At 35.9% G+C, this 15,429-nt stretch overlaps 1 protein-coding gene across 1 annotated transcript in view; it reads left to right on the top strand.

Moving 5' to 3' along the window:
• NBEAL1 (neurobeachin like 1) overlaps nt 1-15,429 on the top strand; it is a 209,665-nt gene that overhangs the window by 79,178 nt on the left and 115,058 nt on the right. The window contains 7 exon segments of the mRNA XM_042783564.1: nt 6,802-6,888; nt 8,991-9,074; nt 11,342-11,440; nt 11,535-12,115; nt 12,846-12,978; nt 13,616-13,735; nt 14,908-15,211. Of these exon segments, the coding sequence (XP_042639498.1) occupies nt 6,802-6,888; nt 8,991-9,074; nt 11,342-11,440; nt 11,535-12,115; nt 12,846-12,978; nt 13,616-13,735; nt 14,908-15,211 (1,408 nt within the window).

The following is a 15,429-nucleotide window of genomic DNA, read 5'->3' as shown; positions in this document are numbered from 1 at the left end:
GCCCAACCTTCCTTCCGAGGAGTGGCTGGTGGGTTTGAACTGCCAGCCTCCTGGTTAGCAGTCAAGTGCTTTAGGCACTATGCTACCAGAGCTCCTGTTATAAATCATAACAGTAATGAATTATAAAGTTCTTTAAGCAGTCAATTACTTAATGACTTTTCTAGTATCAGTGTTAACACGTTTACAGTTGTTTCAGAAACTAGACTTATAATGGCATTGCCAATATGCTTTTAAGCAATTTTGTACAACATAAAATTGAGGTTTTCTTTTTTTAAAAAACAAAACAGCTAATTTGATGGAAAATCATGAGGTATAGGAGCAGAGCCTTTGGAAAACTGCATCCAATAGTTGCTAAGAAACAAAAGCACAAACTTGATTTCATGTTTTTACATGTCAACTGACCACACCATGTTCTGACTTTCTTTTAAGAAAAAAATGTTAGCACCCACAAGCAATAAATAAATAAATTAATCCAGGAAAGCCTTTCATTAGCAAAGTATTAAAAAACAGAAAAATATAATTTAAACTTCATTTTCAGTAGGTTGGCAATCCCTTACCTCCCAGTCTTTTTTCTTTCTTTTTACCTTTTATTTAACAAAGAAATATTTTTTAAAAAAACAATTATTCATGAATAGTTTTTATTTTCTATACATTTTGTATATTTGGTTTTGATATTTTGAAAGAGTTATTACTTGAATTTTGCTTTCATAGTAAATGTGTCCATGTAGCTGTCACCTTTCTTCTTGGAGTGGATCAGCTTCCTACTGTGATCACTTCAAAGAATGTAGTGGCCTAGGTTGGGGGTTCCCTCACCACTGATGTCCAGGTGGTTGGGGAACTCATCTTCTAGCTTCTTCTTGAGCTAAAGATACTTGGACGTTTAGCCTCAAGCACCACAATAAACAATTCAAAACAGCAAGAGCCCTGACTTGGGACAGAGACATCTGCCATTTGTGGATGCTGCCCCTAGGTTGCTCTGGTAGCATAGTGCCTAAAGGCACTTGACTGCTAACCAGAAGGCTGGCGGTTCAAACCCACCAGCCACTCCTTGGAAGGAAGGTTGGGCAATCCTACTTCCGTAGTGATACTGCCTCGGAAACCCAAGGAGGGGTCGCTATGAGTCGGGGCCGACTCGACGGCAAACAACAACCACCACCCCCAGGTTGCAGCATGGACCCCACATGTTGTCTGTGCACACGTTGCCACCCTTCTTGTGATGTCTGTCAGGTTTGTATATCAGGGTTATGTTTGCTTCATAGAATGTATTAGGAGTATTCCTTTCTTCTCTTTGTTTTGGAAGAGTTTTTTTGGTCTTTTTTTTTTTTTTAAATTTTAGCAACAGAATGGGAGCATACATAATAACTAATACACGTATTATTTCTTCTTTCTATGAATTTTAACATAGAAATATTGACAGAGCTTCTTGTAAAGCCTTTGAAAATGAAAGTGCTTCAAAGAGCTTTTACCTTTGTATTTGGTATATTCCTTTTGTGAAATCTCAGAATCATTCTGATTCTTTGGTAATAATCTAGATTAATTATTTTAGTATCAACTTGAGTTTTTTCACATAGTTAGAAAAGGTGTTCCTGGAATCATTTATGTAACTACATTGCTTAAGTTGTAGTAAAATATTGAAGAATAGTGTAAAGTAAAAAAGATTCATCAAGAAGATAATACAGAATATTTAAGAATTCAACAGATTCATTTTATCACTGGAGAGTTAGGATGTCCCCTCCCCTTTTAAAATCATTAATAGGAAAAAAATCTCTGGCATTGTGAAGTAATATCAAATATTCAAGTGTGTGTGTGTGTGTAAATGACATTTGGTGATGGTTATCCTACATCTGCACACCCTTCTTACTTTGGGAAATCTCAAATAAAAGTGGAGTCTTGGATAAGCTTTTTCCTAGCTCCTTGGCTGTTAAAATCAGTAATAGGAAAGGAATCCTAGGGAGATGCAAGTAAAGCAACAGATGTTTATAAAACCTTTTGATTATTGTAAAAAAAAAAAATTAAATACGGCTTTATTGGTAATAAAGGCCACTTCAGTGATAGAGATAAAATCTCACATGTGTAAAGCTAATCACATATTATAGAAGGATACAATGTAATTTCCTACTAAAATTTATTGGCATAGGTTTTTCTATATCAAATGAAATTCAGAGATAGCGTAAATCTCTGATATACCGTGGTGTGGTAGTTAGGGTTGTGTGTGGGTTTGGCTGGGCCTTGATTTTAAGTGGCTTGGCAGCTGTGATGTGATTATTCCCCATGATGAGATTGGATGTGGTGTAATCACTTTCTGGTGTAAACTTCTATGAGCAGTTAATCAGTTGGAAGGGAGTTACCTTTGAAGGGTAGCCTGCTTCCAGTATATGTGGAAAGGATCCTGCATTTGGCCCATCACCATCTTCAGTTTCTGGACTTGAACCAGTGGCCTGCCATGTTGTCTGCTGATCTTCAGATTGCTACCATCGCAGCCTGTGAACCAATAATCTGGAGCCTGCTATACAGCCTGTGAGTCTTGAGTTCATCAGCCCCTGTAGCCATGTGAGTCAGGAGAAGCTTCCACCCAGACCTAGAGCTGTCATGCTGAACTTGGACTTCTACCTAAACCAAAAAAAAAAAAAACAAAACTCACTGCTGTCGAGTCGGATCCGGCTGATAGCGACCCCTCTTTGGGTTTCTGAGGCAGAAGTACATTGCCTGATCTTCCTTCCAAGGGTCTCCTCTAAAGCCAGCACTTTTGGAGTCGGACTTCTAGCCTAGTCTTCCCCTAGAGCCAGCACTCTGAATTCAGACTTGTAGCTTCATAAATTGGATGAGAATAAATTTCTGTTTGTGAAAGCCGTCTGCTTGTGATATTTCTGTAGCAGCAGCACTAGAGAACTAAGACACACGGTCAACAATATCTTATTTAAAAAACAGAAAGCTGATTGACATAGTGATCATGATGGCATACTAATGTTTGGTCTGTTTTATTATGGTTTCATGGATTGAATTAGGGTGGGATGCTACACCCTCATTCAGGTCACAGCCTTGTGCAAGGAGAGTTTCCCTGGGGTGTGGCTTATAGCACCTTTATCTTGGGAGCTCTAGTGGCGTAGTGCCTAAGGCATTTAACTGCTAATCAGAAGCCACCCCTCAGAAGGAAGGTTGGGCAACCTACTTCCATAGTGATACCTCCTTATGTGTCAACTTGGCTGGGCCTGGCTGGTCAGCTCTTGGTAGTTATTCCCCATGATGAAACTGGCAGTCAGCTCTGTGGTGGAATCTCCTGTGAGCAGCTGAGTAGCTACTTTAGGGATGTGGTCTGCTTCCCATATATAAGAAGCAGCTTTGGGAACAGTCTCTAGCTTATGGCACGCCTGAACCCTGCGTGTAGCCATGTTGTTGTTCAGCAGCCTGCCATGCTCTGCCAACCTTGGGATTTTCAGTGGACTTGAATTAATGGCCTGCCGTGCAGTTTGGTAGCATTGGGACTGTGCCTTTTTACTTGTAAACCTTGGGCTTGTCAGTCTCAGCAGCCAGCAGCTATTTGAGTAAAGAAAAGCCTCTAGCTCCAGTGGACTGGGAGCAGGAGCCAGAGCTGAATGAAGCCCAAGGTTGAGGAGCTTTCACACAGTCCCTAGGGCCTGGCACTTTGAACTAGGACTTAAACCCTCTGAATCGTAATAAACTCCTGTTCATTTAGCCATCTCATTTGTGGTATTTTCTTGTCAGAGTGGCACTAGGTAATCAGAACAACCACTAAGAAAGAAGAGCCAGGAGCAGAGCATGTCCTTTGCACCCTGGGTACCTGCACTGAGAACCTTCTAGACCCAGGGGACGATTGAAACCGCATGGAGGTTTCCAAGGGATGCTGAGCGCACAGATGTTGAAAGGAGACAAGGACCTTCCCTCAGAACCTATAGAGAAAGAATGCCTCCTAGAGCTGGTGCAAAAACGGCAAGGAGGCCACATGTTCTGACCTCCTCTAATCCCACAAGAGGAAGACAGGATTACTAGCAGTTACCCAAGGCCTATTCCTGCCAGTCCAGACATGCTGCCTCCCTCCAGCCCTTTCTCCAACCATTCCTCCCAAAGCACCCACCACCTCTCTCCTGGGTTCGATAATTCGCTGCAGTGGCCACACAGAGCTCGCAGATTATGGGGTTTATTAGGGAAGCACCAGGTTACAATTCGAGTTCAGGAAGAATGCTCAGCCTCTCTCCCAGCCGACCGTCCCTCAGCCAAGAGTCTCTCACAGTCTCTTTCCCAGCAGTGCTGGTCCCTCTGTGTCTCACTCAGCATTGCATGTCTCTTGCGTCTCTTTCCCAGCAGCACGTGTCTTTTTCAGGGGCGCGTGTCTCTTTCGGCAGCACGTCTTCTTCAATCAGCAGTCAGAGAGCCTTCTGCCTCAAGGAAGCCTCCTTTTGAGCCCGGCGGGGTGGTCAAACTAGCCAATCATACCATCAGAACTCTAAGTACCTGAGAGAGAGTGGGCACCTCCCAGAACATTGTTTTGTGCCACTCCCAACAGAAATACTCCAGGTGGACAACTTCAGCAATCAGGAGTTCCTCAGTTGCTCATAGAAAATCCCACCTTGGAGTTTACAAAGACTTATGGGTAGAAAAGCCACACTAAGTAATTTACTACACCGCAGCTGGCTTCCTGAATTCAGACCTCTAGCCTAAATTGTAAAAGAATAAATTTATGTTTGTTAAAGACATCCACTTGTGGTATTTATGTTATTTCAACACTATCAAGATATATCATGTAGTCAAGTTTATTATAATTTAGATCTGGAAAACTTGTTAACAGTCCTGGCATTTTAAAATGTAAGTATTTGATACCACTTAATGTATTTTTTTTTTTTTTAAGAAAAAAATTCTAGAGAAACAACCCATTTTGGGAGGAGAAGCCAGGCTAGGTGACCTGGGCTTTCTCTGCTGGCAGTGGTCTTTCTCATTTCAGGAACCTCAGAAGCACTGTAGATTTGATACCATATATTAGAGTAATTAAATCCTTTAAATTGAGGGGACTTTTGAAATACACTTCCTAACTCCTTCATTATACAGATGAGGGAAGATATGTGGAGAGAGAAAATGATTAGCTCAGTGTCAGCTCTAATAAGTGATGGAGCTAGGATTTCTTGTCCAGGTTTTGTGACCGTGAATCTGTTGTAATACATAATTTTTTAACTATTACGAAACATAAGGTCACTGTTTAATCAGTAGAAAAAAATGTTTTCTCTACATGAAATGTAGGAGAATCATAGGTTTTTTTGGTATACAAACATTTGATGGAAATAGTTGATATGATTCCTTAATATGTAAAAGTGTTTGGAATTCTTTGAAAGCTTTGTAAATTAGGGAATGTTGTGCTGCATGATATGTTATGTCTGATTGCTTTCTGTTTAAATTGCTTTTTGTTAGTAAGGAATGAATCATTTATACAGTTACATAGGATGAAGACAATTTTGTTATTTAAACATTCAGACCCATTGAAATATGTCAACTAAAGCTTGAAGTGTCATAAGCAGTTTATGAATCCCATAGAAAACTTTAGGCTAGCTGTGTTGTAATTTTAGTGCTTTTCTTTTTGTATGAGAGTGATGAAGCAGTTTAAGTGAGTATTAATTTCCTTAGGTATTGGTGTTAAAAATTTCTGGACTTGTCAAAATAAGTTTCATTATATTATAAAGTACACAGAATCATACATTTAACTTTTATGATAAGTATGATGAACCTTAAACATTTAACAGTAATTTCATTTTATTGTACTCTGTTTTGGAAGGGGGATATGATTTGAATTAATGTAAGTTGATTTTTTTTTTTAAAGCTGTCCAAGGACATTTGAATTTAATCAGGGGAAAAAAAATTCTAGTGCAAGGAAACAGTCTCTGACTCCAAAGTCTGTATATTATGTATTCTAAGCGATTGCCATTTTAAGCTTTATGTATGTACTTGCATGCATGTAATACCAGACATCTGTCTGGTTTATTTTCTATTTATTTCAGCTAGTAACAACCTAATTTGCAAGAAGAACTTCCTGGTTAGGATGCTCATGATAAGTGCCTTTATAAATCTTAGTTAATTTCCCTTTTACTCTCATTTGAATTGTTTTTCTTATTTTGAGTTATATATACTTAAGTCAAAATACTTTATTCTATTATTTCTTCTGTCAGTGGAGGGCAGTCCCAGTGTGTGTTGGAGATAACAATCCCAGTCCTCCTTCCCAGAATATAACCTAATAAAAATTAAGTTCATTTCTTGGTGACTTTGGAGAGTACTGTTTTAAAGTCTTTTAACAGAGTGTGTGGTCAGATAAGTGTTGGAAATGCTGCATATTGACCTCTCTTGTCTGAGCACACATTAGCATTATTGACAGTCTGAGAAGTATTTCCTGAAAGAATCCTTTTAAAAGTTCATTTAATAACATTTACTTGACTACAGATCCCCTACCATACATTATTTTTTACAGTACCTTTAGTCTGTCTCAATAGCAAATTTCCTTTCTGTGAGGCATACTCTTTGCTGATTCTTGAAGAATCTGTGTATATTAAATGATTATGATTATTCTTTAGTTTCTTATTGTAGTAATTTTGAATTCTAAGAGAGAAATATAATTAGTCATAATAATGAATTACTAGTTTGTAATTAAAAAAGCTAATAAATAGTTTCTAGAAGCAGTATACTTCACAAGTGGATTCTTGGATTTATTTTCAAGAGACATGGAAATCCATTTACACTTTGTTTCCACTTGTAGGTAACAATTTAATGTTCTTTGTCCGTTATTCTTGTCTCTGTTTTTAACAGCTGTTTTTAAATGCTAATAATAAGGTGGCAGACAAGAACGAGAAAGACCTTGCCAACAAATTACTGACAGAAATGAATGAGGACCAGGTATCTACAAAGTCTGCATCTTGTTTCAGCTGACGTCCAGAATCAAGTCAATGGGAGTAACTATTCCTGTACTTTTCTTCTTATATCTTAAAGTACACAAACATTATCCAAGTCTGACTGAGTTGGAATTAATCTGAAAGCAACAGGAAACATGGAACCTTCATTAATTATTTTGAAAATTATTAAAATAAAAAATTACTTTCACCTGAAAGATAAATATATTAAAGTCTTGGTGGTGACATAAATGATCAATAGAATTCCATCTTGTATGTACATAAGTGTGTGTGTATTCTTTTCCATTTAAGAAGATACAAAGTACAGGAATGGGATCTCTTATCAATGCTGTCCACCTGGTGATGACTTCATCTATTTGGTAGCTTCCTTTTTTAAGCACTGTGGTGTTTGGGATCTTAGGGCTTTGTTTGTGAACATGTATGGTCATTTTTAATATCTTGATTCTTTGCTTCTTGTTGACAAGTAATGATTATAATCCAATGGACAACCTAAATCTTGGAGGAAGTGAAGAAGATGCCAAACTCTTCATTTAGCATAGAACTTAACTTGACTTTTTTTTTTTCCCCCTTAAAAGTCCAATTCTATATGGGTATAAAGTAGGGCAGAAATACACAATTTATAGTGGTTTTCACTATACCTTAGGCAATTTACTTTGGGAAAAAAAGAACTACATGTAAAAGTGTGCACCATTATTTTTCTTTCCCAAAATGTTTGAGAGAGAGCTTACATTGATGTGTTTCAGTAACATTATCTTAATGTCCAAGTTTATAAATTAAGCTGTGGTATAAAAAGAGATGTGATAATATGTTATTTTCTACTTTATATGTGAAATAGCAGTTACAGAGTACTTAATATTTTAGATATCTCTGTATGTTTTAGTTCTTCTTAAGGCCTTCTTACATAGATTTATAAAACTTAACAATAGTTCTTTGAGGTTTATGTCACAATTCCAAATTATATTAGGACTTCTTGGCACTCTGATTCCTAATCCTCTTGCATAAAATCTAAGATGAATCTTATTCTTAAGAAATTCTGCTCTATTCAGAATATGTATTATAATTTCTTATATATTATATATAATAATGGTCATCACACAAACAATATCAACAAAAGCAGGTTTCCAGGGTGGTTAAATAACTTCCCTAAATATGATGGAGCTTAGCATAAAACTGCAAAGATCTAAGCTATCCCTATTGTACTCAAATCCTTTCTGTAAAAGGGAGAGGAAGGTCCCAATTTGTGGAGTGACTTGACTTCAGGTCATATTAATACATTCGTTAAAGCAGGTTGTAGGCACTGTTAGTTTTCAAAACTTTCTAGTCGTCATGATATTCTTTCATGATTAAGTAACAGGTTAATTTTTTTGAATTGTTGATGTTGTTTTTGTTTTGCTGTAAACACATTGCTCTGAAATTTAACACATATCTTGTTTATAATGCAACTTAAACAGTACTAGACAAAATGGAGATAGTGCTTTTTTTTTTTTCCCCCTTAAAACATGTTGGCATTAAAGGTTGCTTTCCCAAAAGCAGCTGTTTATAGATGGGTTTTTCATTTTCTTTATCTGCCTCAAGTTCCTCATTTTATATAAAAATCGATACACTTTATTGTTCGTAAGTACAATTGATTGATTGGTAGATATACATTCCATTTCATTTATAACATAGGGTTTGGAAACTAAATAGACAAGATTGTTTTAGCTGTCTTGCTATACATGCTAGTGAAACTTAGGCCTAAAAAGTTTAAGCATTATTTTGAAGGGAAATTCAAACATAATAGAATTTTTAATGATAGATCTCCCTCCCTTCCTCTTGAGGTTGTCCATTATTTTCAAAAAGCATGTGTTAAGCTTGTTTTTTTCTCAAAAGATTTTAATGTAATGAGTGAATATAGCTTTACCACTCTTGACACATGGCTTATTTTTTGTTAAGTAACTTTTCCTGCAGGTTATAGAAATCCATTTCATCGTAAGAAATGTAATGCATGTTAAGTAATTACTTTTCAGGTTTTCAGAACAGAGATTTCCTAACTTCATAAGAGTCTTGAACACATTTGTTAATTTCTTGCCTTTTTTTTTCTCTCCCTAGGCTTTTCAGGGGCAGTTGGATTGTTTGGCTATATCAACCATTCAGGCTTTGACAGCAATTATGAATAAATCTCCAGCTGCTAAGGTGAAAGAGAATATCCCCAGGCTTAAAATATATCTTAGATATACTAGTTTTCATTATTTAGAATTCAAAGTAACATATGAAAGTATACAAAACATGTAGTTTCACACCTGACATAAAATAATTCACCAAATAATTCATCTTAGTATAGGATTAATTTTGATAATTTTAGGACAAACCCCTATGACAGATGACTTAACTGCAAACTAAGAGAGTTACGGTTTTGGTCAGAGAATGGAGAGAGAGCACTAGTGTTGAAGTGATCCTTTTAAGTGAGTCTATGGTTAGTGAGTGTAAAGAATTAAGTTTTGATATTACAGTGTTTCTTCACTAATAAAATAAATTTTCACTTTAGTTTATGACTGCTTAGATTATACACAGTTTTCCATATGTGAACAGGACTGTCAATTTAGGACTTGCATTTCTAGAATATGAGAGCATGGGAATTCTGTTCCTTTATTTGGAGTCACTAACTTTCAAGATTTCCTTTTCCTCCTCATTCACTGCCACTGACTCTGTCCTGTTGTGTGCTTATGCTGATTTGGTGCTAGTGCTTATCTCACTGAGTAGTTGTAGGGATTAGTGAAACCCTCTGCATAGAGTGCGAGGCACATGGTAAGTGCTCAAGAACTGTTAGTGACTGTTTTTACCACTTTACCTTCTTATCCACCACCTCTCTTCTACTTTATGCTTCTCTCTTCTGGTACGAGAAATTAATTGATTACCCCTTTTTCTCTGAGCCATACCTTTAGTTTTATTCTCTGCTTTCTATTTATTAGTTTGTACTTAGAGATTCTAACTTTTACTATAGAAATGTTGTTATAAGTCAGGTTAAGTTCCTACTAAGTTGGCTTTTGTAACTCTTGCAGGTTGTTTTGGGAATTTAATCTCCATTTATAATAGTTGTATAAGAAGAAAAAAATCATTTTAAGTTCTAAGTAATTGGTTTATGAGTATGATGAATTGCCTGTACTATATAATGAAATTCAAGCCTAAAATGATGCTCAAAGCTTTCTTTAATGTGATTCTTTTTATTATGTTATATCATTGTATGACATAAAATTCAAAAGATGATAAAAAGATGCCTTTTGAAAAAAATACTTTTCCTCCTATCCTTGACCCACAATTTTTTCCCTTTCCCAGAGACAACCAATCTTACCAGTCTTATTCAAATCTTCTAATTTTATAATGCAACACAATGCACTGCTGTTGAGTCGGATCCGACTCATAACGACCCCTCCTTGGGTTTCCAAGGCGGTATCTCTACGGAAGTAGATTGCCCAACCTTCCTTCCCAGGAGTGGCTGCTTGGTTTGAACTATGCCACCAGAGCTCCTTCTGATTTTATAGAAGGTGTATATTGTACTGCCTATATTAATGTACCTAGGAGCTCTGATGGCATAGTGCCTAAGGCATTTTACTGCTAACCAGAAGGTTGGCAATTCAGACCCACCAGTCACTCCATGGAAGGAAGACTGGGCCAATCTACTTCTATAGAGATTTACCACTTTGGAAACCCAAAGTGGGTCTTTATGTTAACATACTAGATTTAATATGGGCTAGGAGCTCTGGTGACGTAGTGCCTAAGGCATTTGACTGCTAACCAGAAGGTTGGCAGTTCAAACCCACCAGTCACTCTGTGGAAGAAGGACTGGGCAATCTACTTCCATAGAGATTTACCACCTTGGAATCCCAAAGGGGGTCACTGTATTAATGTACCAGATTTAATCTGTGCTGGGTGTTTTTGGTTGTTTTTATGTTTTGCTTTATGACTTTGTGTATCAGCTAGTTCAATATTGCATGTAACCAAAATGAACTTGATAATCCAGATAATGCAGACATTTTAAGATACAAAGAGCAAAAAAAATCTCTTTGTACCCAAGTTTTTCCTAATCTAATCCTGTAGTATTTTTGTTCCCAGAAGTCTGTTATTGAGACTTCATCTAATACTCTGTTGTTTTGCCCTCACCTATTACTCTTATTATATATGAATCAGTGAAAAAGTAATCATCATGTGCTCTAATTTGCAAAATTAAAATAATTTTATAATATGTATTTGTTACTAATAACATTTCTCTTTCATTTTGTAAGATTAATTTAACTTTATATTCCAGAAGGTGGATGGAATATATTTTAAGATGAAAATGTGATTTAAGAAGACAGAAACCTTGAACTCATAATCTTGATTTAATGTTAAGTCAATATATTTAATATCCCAAGAAATTCGGTCTTTGATGATGTTCTTTAATATATTGTTTTCCTCTCTCCTAGGAAGTTTTTAAAGAAAGAATTGGTTATACACATATGTTTGAGGTATTAAAATCCCTGGGTCAGCCACCGCTGGAACTGCTTAAAGAACTTATGAACATGGTGATTTTTTAAGTTTTATTAAAAGAATCTCTATTATCAAATATCTCCATAGCAAAGTAGTAACTTACCTTTTGTCTTTTATGTTGCTTTCTAGGCTGTAGAGGGTGACCATACTTCAGTTGGGATTTTGGGCATTAGTAATGTCCAGCCTCTCTTGCTTCTTATCCAGTGGCTTCCAGAGCTAGAATCCTATGACTTGCAAATCTTCATCTCAGATTGGCTGAAAAGAATTTGTTGTATTAATAGGCAGAGTCGAACTACTTGTGTCAATGCAAACATGGGAATTCGAATCATTGAAACACTTGATTCCTATTCTTCCCTCCATCGAGCTTGTGCTGAGAACTTGATTGCACTCCATGGTTCTTTGGGATGTCAGTCTGTAAACTCAGAAGAACTCCGTCGGCTACTGAGATTGCTGAGAGTGGATGAATCAGAGTTTATTCACCCATACACCATCTCTGTGACTCGAGCAATCCTGACAATGGCCCGAAAACAAAGTCTTGAGAGTGCGCTGCAGTATTTTAATTTATCACATAGTATGGCAGGAATTACAGTGCCCTCCATCCACAAATGGCCAGGATCTGCCTTTTCCTTCAATGCTTGGTTTTGCTTAGATCAGGATCAGTTGACTCTTCGCATTGCTAACAAAGGAGGAAAAAGAAAGCAATTGTACAGGTACTGGTACAGATTTTGGAATATAAATGAGTACTACCGTAGCAATATGTGCTGTGCTTCTTGAACAGAATAAGCTTTTCTACACATTTAGTTTTAAAATTTACAGTAATATAGCTGAAGTCTTATCATCATTTGGCTGTCCACAGTTTAATTATAAGTGATTTATTTTTACAATAATGTATATCTCAGATATGTTGCAAGTGAAGTTGTAAGGCTAGTTTGGAACCAGTGTTCCTTCTTAAAAATAATGTGAAGAAAGAGGAAAAAAAGGAATAATAAACTTGAAAATGAATGGTGATCTCTGTTCATTGAATGTGCTATATATTTATATGAAGAACCAGAAAATTACATGTATGTGCCTCCAAACATCAATGATCATTTTCAACATGTCTTCTGATTTTTTAAATACCTTTATTCATGCTTTCTAAAAAGAATGCTTATCTAAAGTTAATCTTGCTTGGAGAATTTTGAAAATGTGAAAGTTCATAGTTTTTCTAAGATAAACTAATAAAATTCCACTCATAAAGCTACCTTTTATAATTTATTATACTCTTATATTGAACAAGGATTTAAAAATCCTCTTTGAAACAATTATACTACTATGTGGCAGTAGAATTTAAGCTATAGGATTGTTGATAAACATAGGATGGCTTTATGGTTTTGTGTGTTTCACTGAGAATGAAAGGGAACGACCGACTTCAAAAATTCTCATTGTAAGTATTTTTGTTAGTTTTTTTACAGGAAGTGGCATAGGTTTTGAAGCTTTCATTACCCATTCGGGTATGTTGGTTGTGGCAGTATGCACCAAAAGAGAATATGCAACAGTTATGCTTCCTGACCACAGTTTCTGTGATTCCCTTTGGGTAAGACTTTTGGGCATCACTTTTAACCTCTTGGTTCTTTCCTTTAACAGATAACACAACTTGATGCATGTAGATCAGGAGTTGTCATCCGCTTTTTGAGATTTGATTAATTTTTTCTTTAAAGTTCTATTCATATTGAAGTTACCTATAATGAGGTTAATTCCATTTATCATCACCATCATAGATTCTGCACTGATCATTTTTCTACTAAAGGAATGAAAATGAAATTTTATGATTTCCTTCAGGTCCTCCTTCTAAGTCAGTTTTGAATTCCAATTAAAAATGAGAATAAATGTTGCTAAAAACAATGCACTTCTTTTCTTTTTCTTAAAATATAAAGTGCCTCTCAGAAAAATTGGCCCTAAAGAATACTCATGGACTTGGAAAATTCAGAAAATTTACTGTGTTACTATTGTGTGTAAATATTTGGGTATAGACTGAAGTGCTTTTATAATTTGCAGAAAAAAAAATCTTAACTCATTTTGAGATCATCATTTTAATCAGCATTTAATTATGCTGAATCTTAATGTTTCACTGTTCACACAAACTATTTGTAGAGTAATACTCTGAAAACATCTGTCAGTTGCAAAGCTATAATTTAATTTTAGTTTTCTAATTGTATGTTTTACTTCACCAGCATAACATAACCATTGTTCATATGCCTGGAAAAAGACCCTTTGGTCAGAGCCTTGTGTATATCTATGACAATGGACAACAGAAGGTCTCTGCTCCTCTCAGATTTCCTGCAGTGAATGAAGTAAGGACATCTAACATACTCTTTACAAGCCCACTTGACTGAGTACTCTTAACATTTTTAAGTAAAAGGTTTCTTCCGTTTATTCTAAATATATGCCTTAAATTTTAAAATATTCTTTATATACTGAAACTCAGCAAGTTAATATTTAATTCTTTAAGCCTGTCATCATTAGATGAAGTCATACAACACGTAATAAAGAAAAATAATTCAAGGAAGGGTAACAAATGAAGTTAAAGACTTGAAAAAAAGACCTATGATAGGACAGTCAAAAGACATTGAATAGAGGAGACCAAAGGATTGCTTACTCAAGCTCTGACATACATAAAATACTTACTGAATAGTCAGGAACTCTTCATCTCCACTGAATTTGGAACAATAGTGAAGAAGCTTGAAACCTTCACATCGTAGTTATCTATGTTGTTGCTGTTAGTTGCTGTCCAGTTGACTCCAACTCATGGCAGTTCATTATGTGCAGAGTAGAACTCCATAGGGTTTTCAGGGCCGTGACCTTTCTGAAGCAGATTACCTGGCCTGTCAGCCTAGGCACCTCTGTGTGCATTTGGATTGCCAACAATGTATATAGAAATAGAACTCTAACCATTTCTGCCACCCAGAGACTCTTCAGAGGGGCTTAAACATTAGTGAAAAAGTGTTTGTGAAGTTTTTGGTAACTTTGAGATGACCTTTTCCTGAAGGTAAGGAAATGGATTACTTTATTTCTCAAATCCTACTCCTATTCTAGTAATTTCTTGTTGTCATTCATCTGGATGATCATTTCAGCATAATCTTTAATTAGAATTTTTATACTGATGTGTATAATTCTTCGTTTATAAATTTTAAGGGAAAAAGACAGCTTTCTGTATTTTAGAATACAGTAAAGTTGTTTTTAAGATTTTTTTCTTAATATACACTCATTAAACATTTACAAAAAGAATGAGTCATAAAAGAAATACATTCAAACTTCCTTGGCCAAAAGTAGCTTCTTCAGTGATGTCTTATGTTTATACATATATAAGCATCATGACCCAGTACAAATAAAACTGCTTCCAGTTTTATTTTCAGTGTACTTACATGGTTTATTTTATGTACAGTTTCATTTTATATACAAGAGTGGATAACTAAAATTGTGTGGGTTCGTTTCTTTTTTTTTTGTTTTGTTTCTTGATTTTTAGCCATTTACTTCCTGTTGCATTGGTTCTGCTGGGCAAAGAACCACAACGCCTCCACCATCCCAAATCCCAGATCCACCCTGTTCTTCTCCCATTATTCCTCATCGGACTTCATTTGGTGGACTCTTGTCATCAGCCTCCCGTGGAGGAACAAGTGAAAAATCAAAACTGATTACCAAACTGATATCAGCTGGGACCCAAGACAGTGAATGGGGATGTCCCACATCTTTGGAAGGTCAGCTGGGGTCTGTTATCATCTTCTATGAAGGACTACAGCCTAATCAGGTGAAGGCATTATATTTAGCAGGTGAGCATGGATAGTCATAAAATTCAATTAAATTTAAGTAAGATTTTCTTTTGTTGCCTAGAGCAATGTTTACTTTTTTTTTCCTTTTTTTTAGGATTCTTTAGCATTTTCTTTTCTTTTTCTAATTGTGATTTGGGTGAAAATTTACAGAGCAAATTCACTTTCCATACAGCAGTTCACATATACTTTGTCTCATGACATTGACCACAATTTACCAC

This window comes from Orycteropus afer, unplaced genomic scaffold, assembly GCF_000298275.1.
Source record: "Orycteropus afer afer isolate SDZICR_OR568_19922 unplaced genomic scaffold, OryAfe1.0 scaffold00002, whole genome shotgun sequence".
NCBI lineage: Eukaryota > Metazoa > Chordata > Mammalia > Tubulidentata > Orycteropodidae > Orycteropus > Orycteropus afer.
The sequence above is the reverse complement of the archived record's forward strand: the minus strand, read 5'-3'. Positions and strand labels throughout refer to the sequence as shown.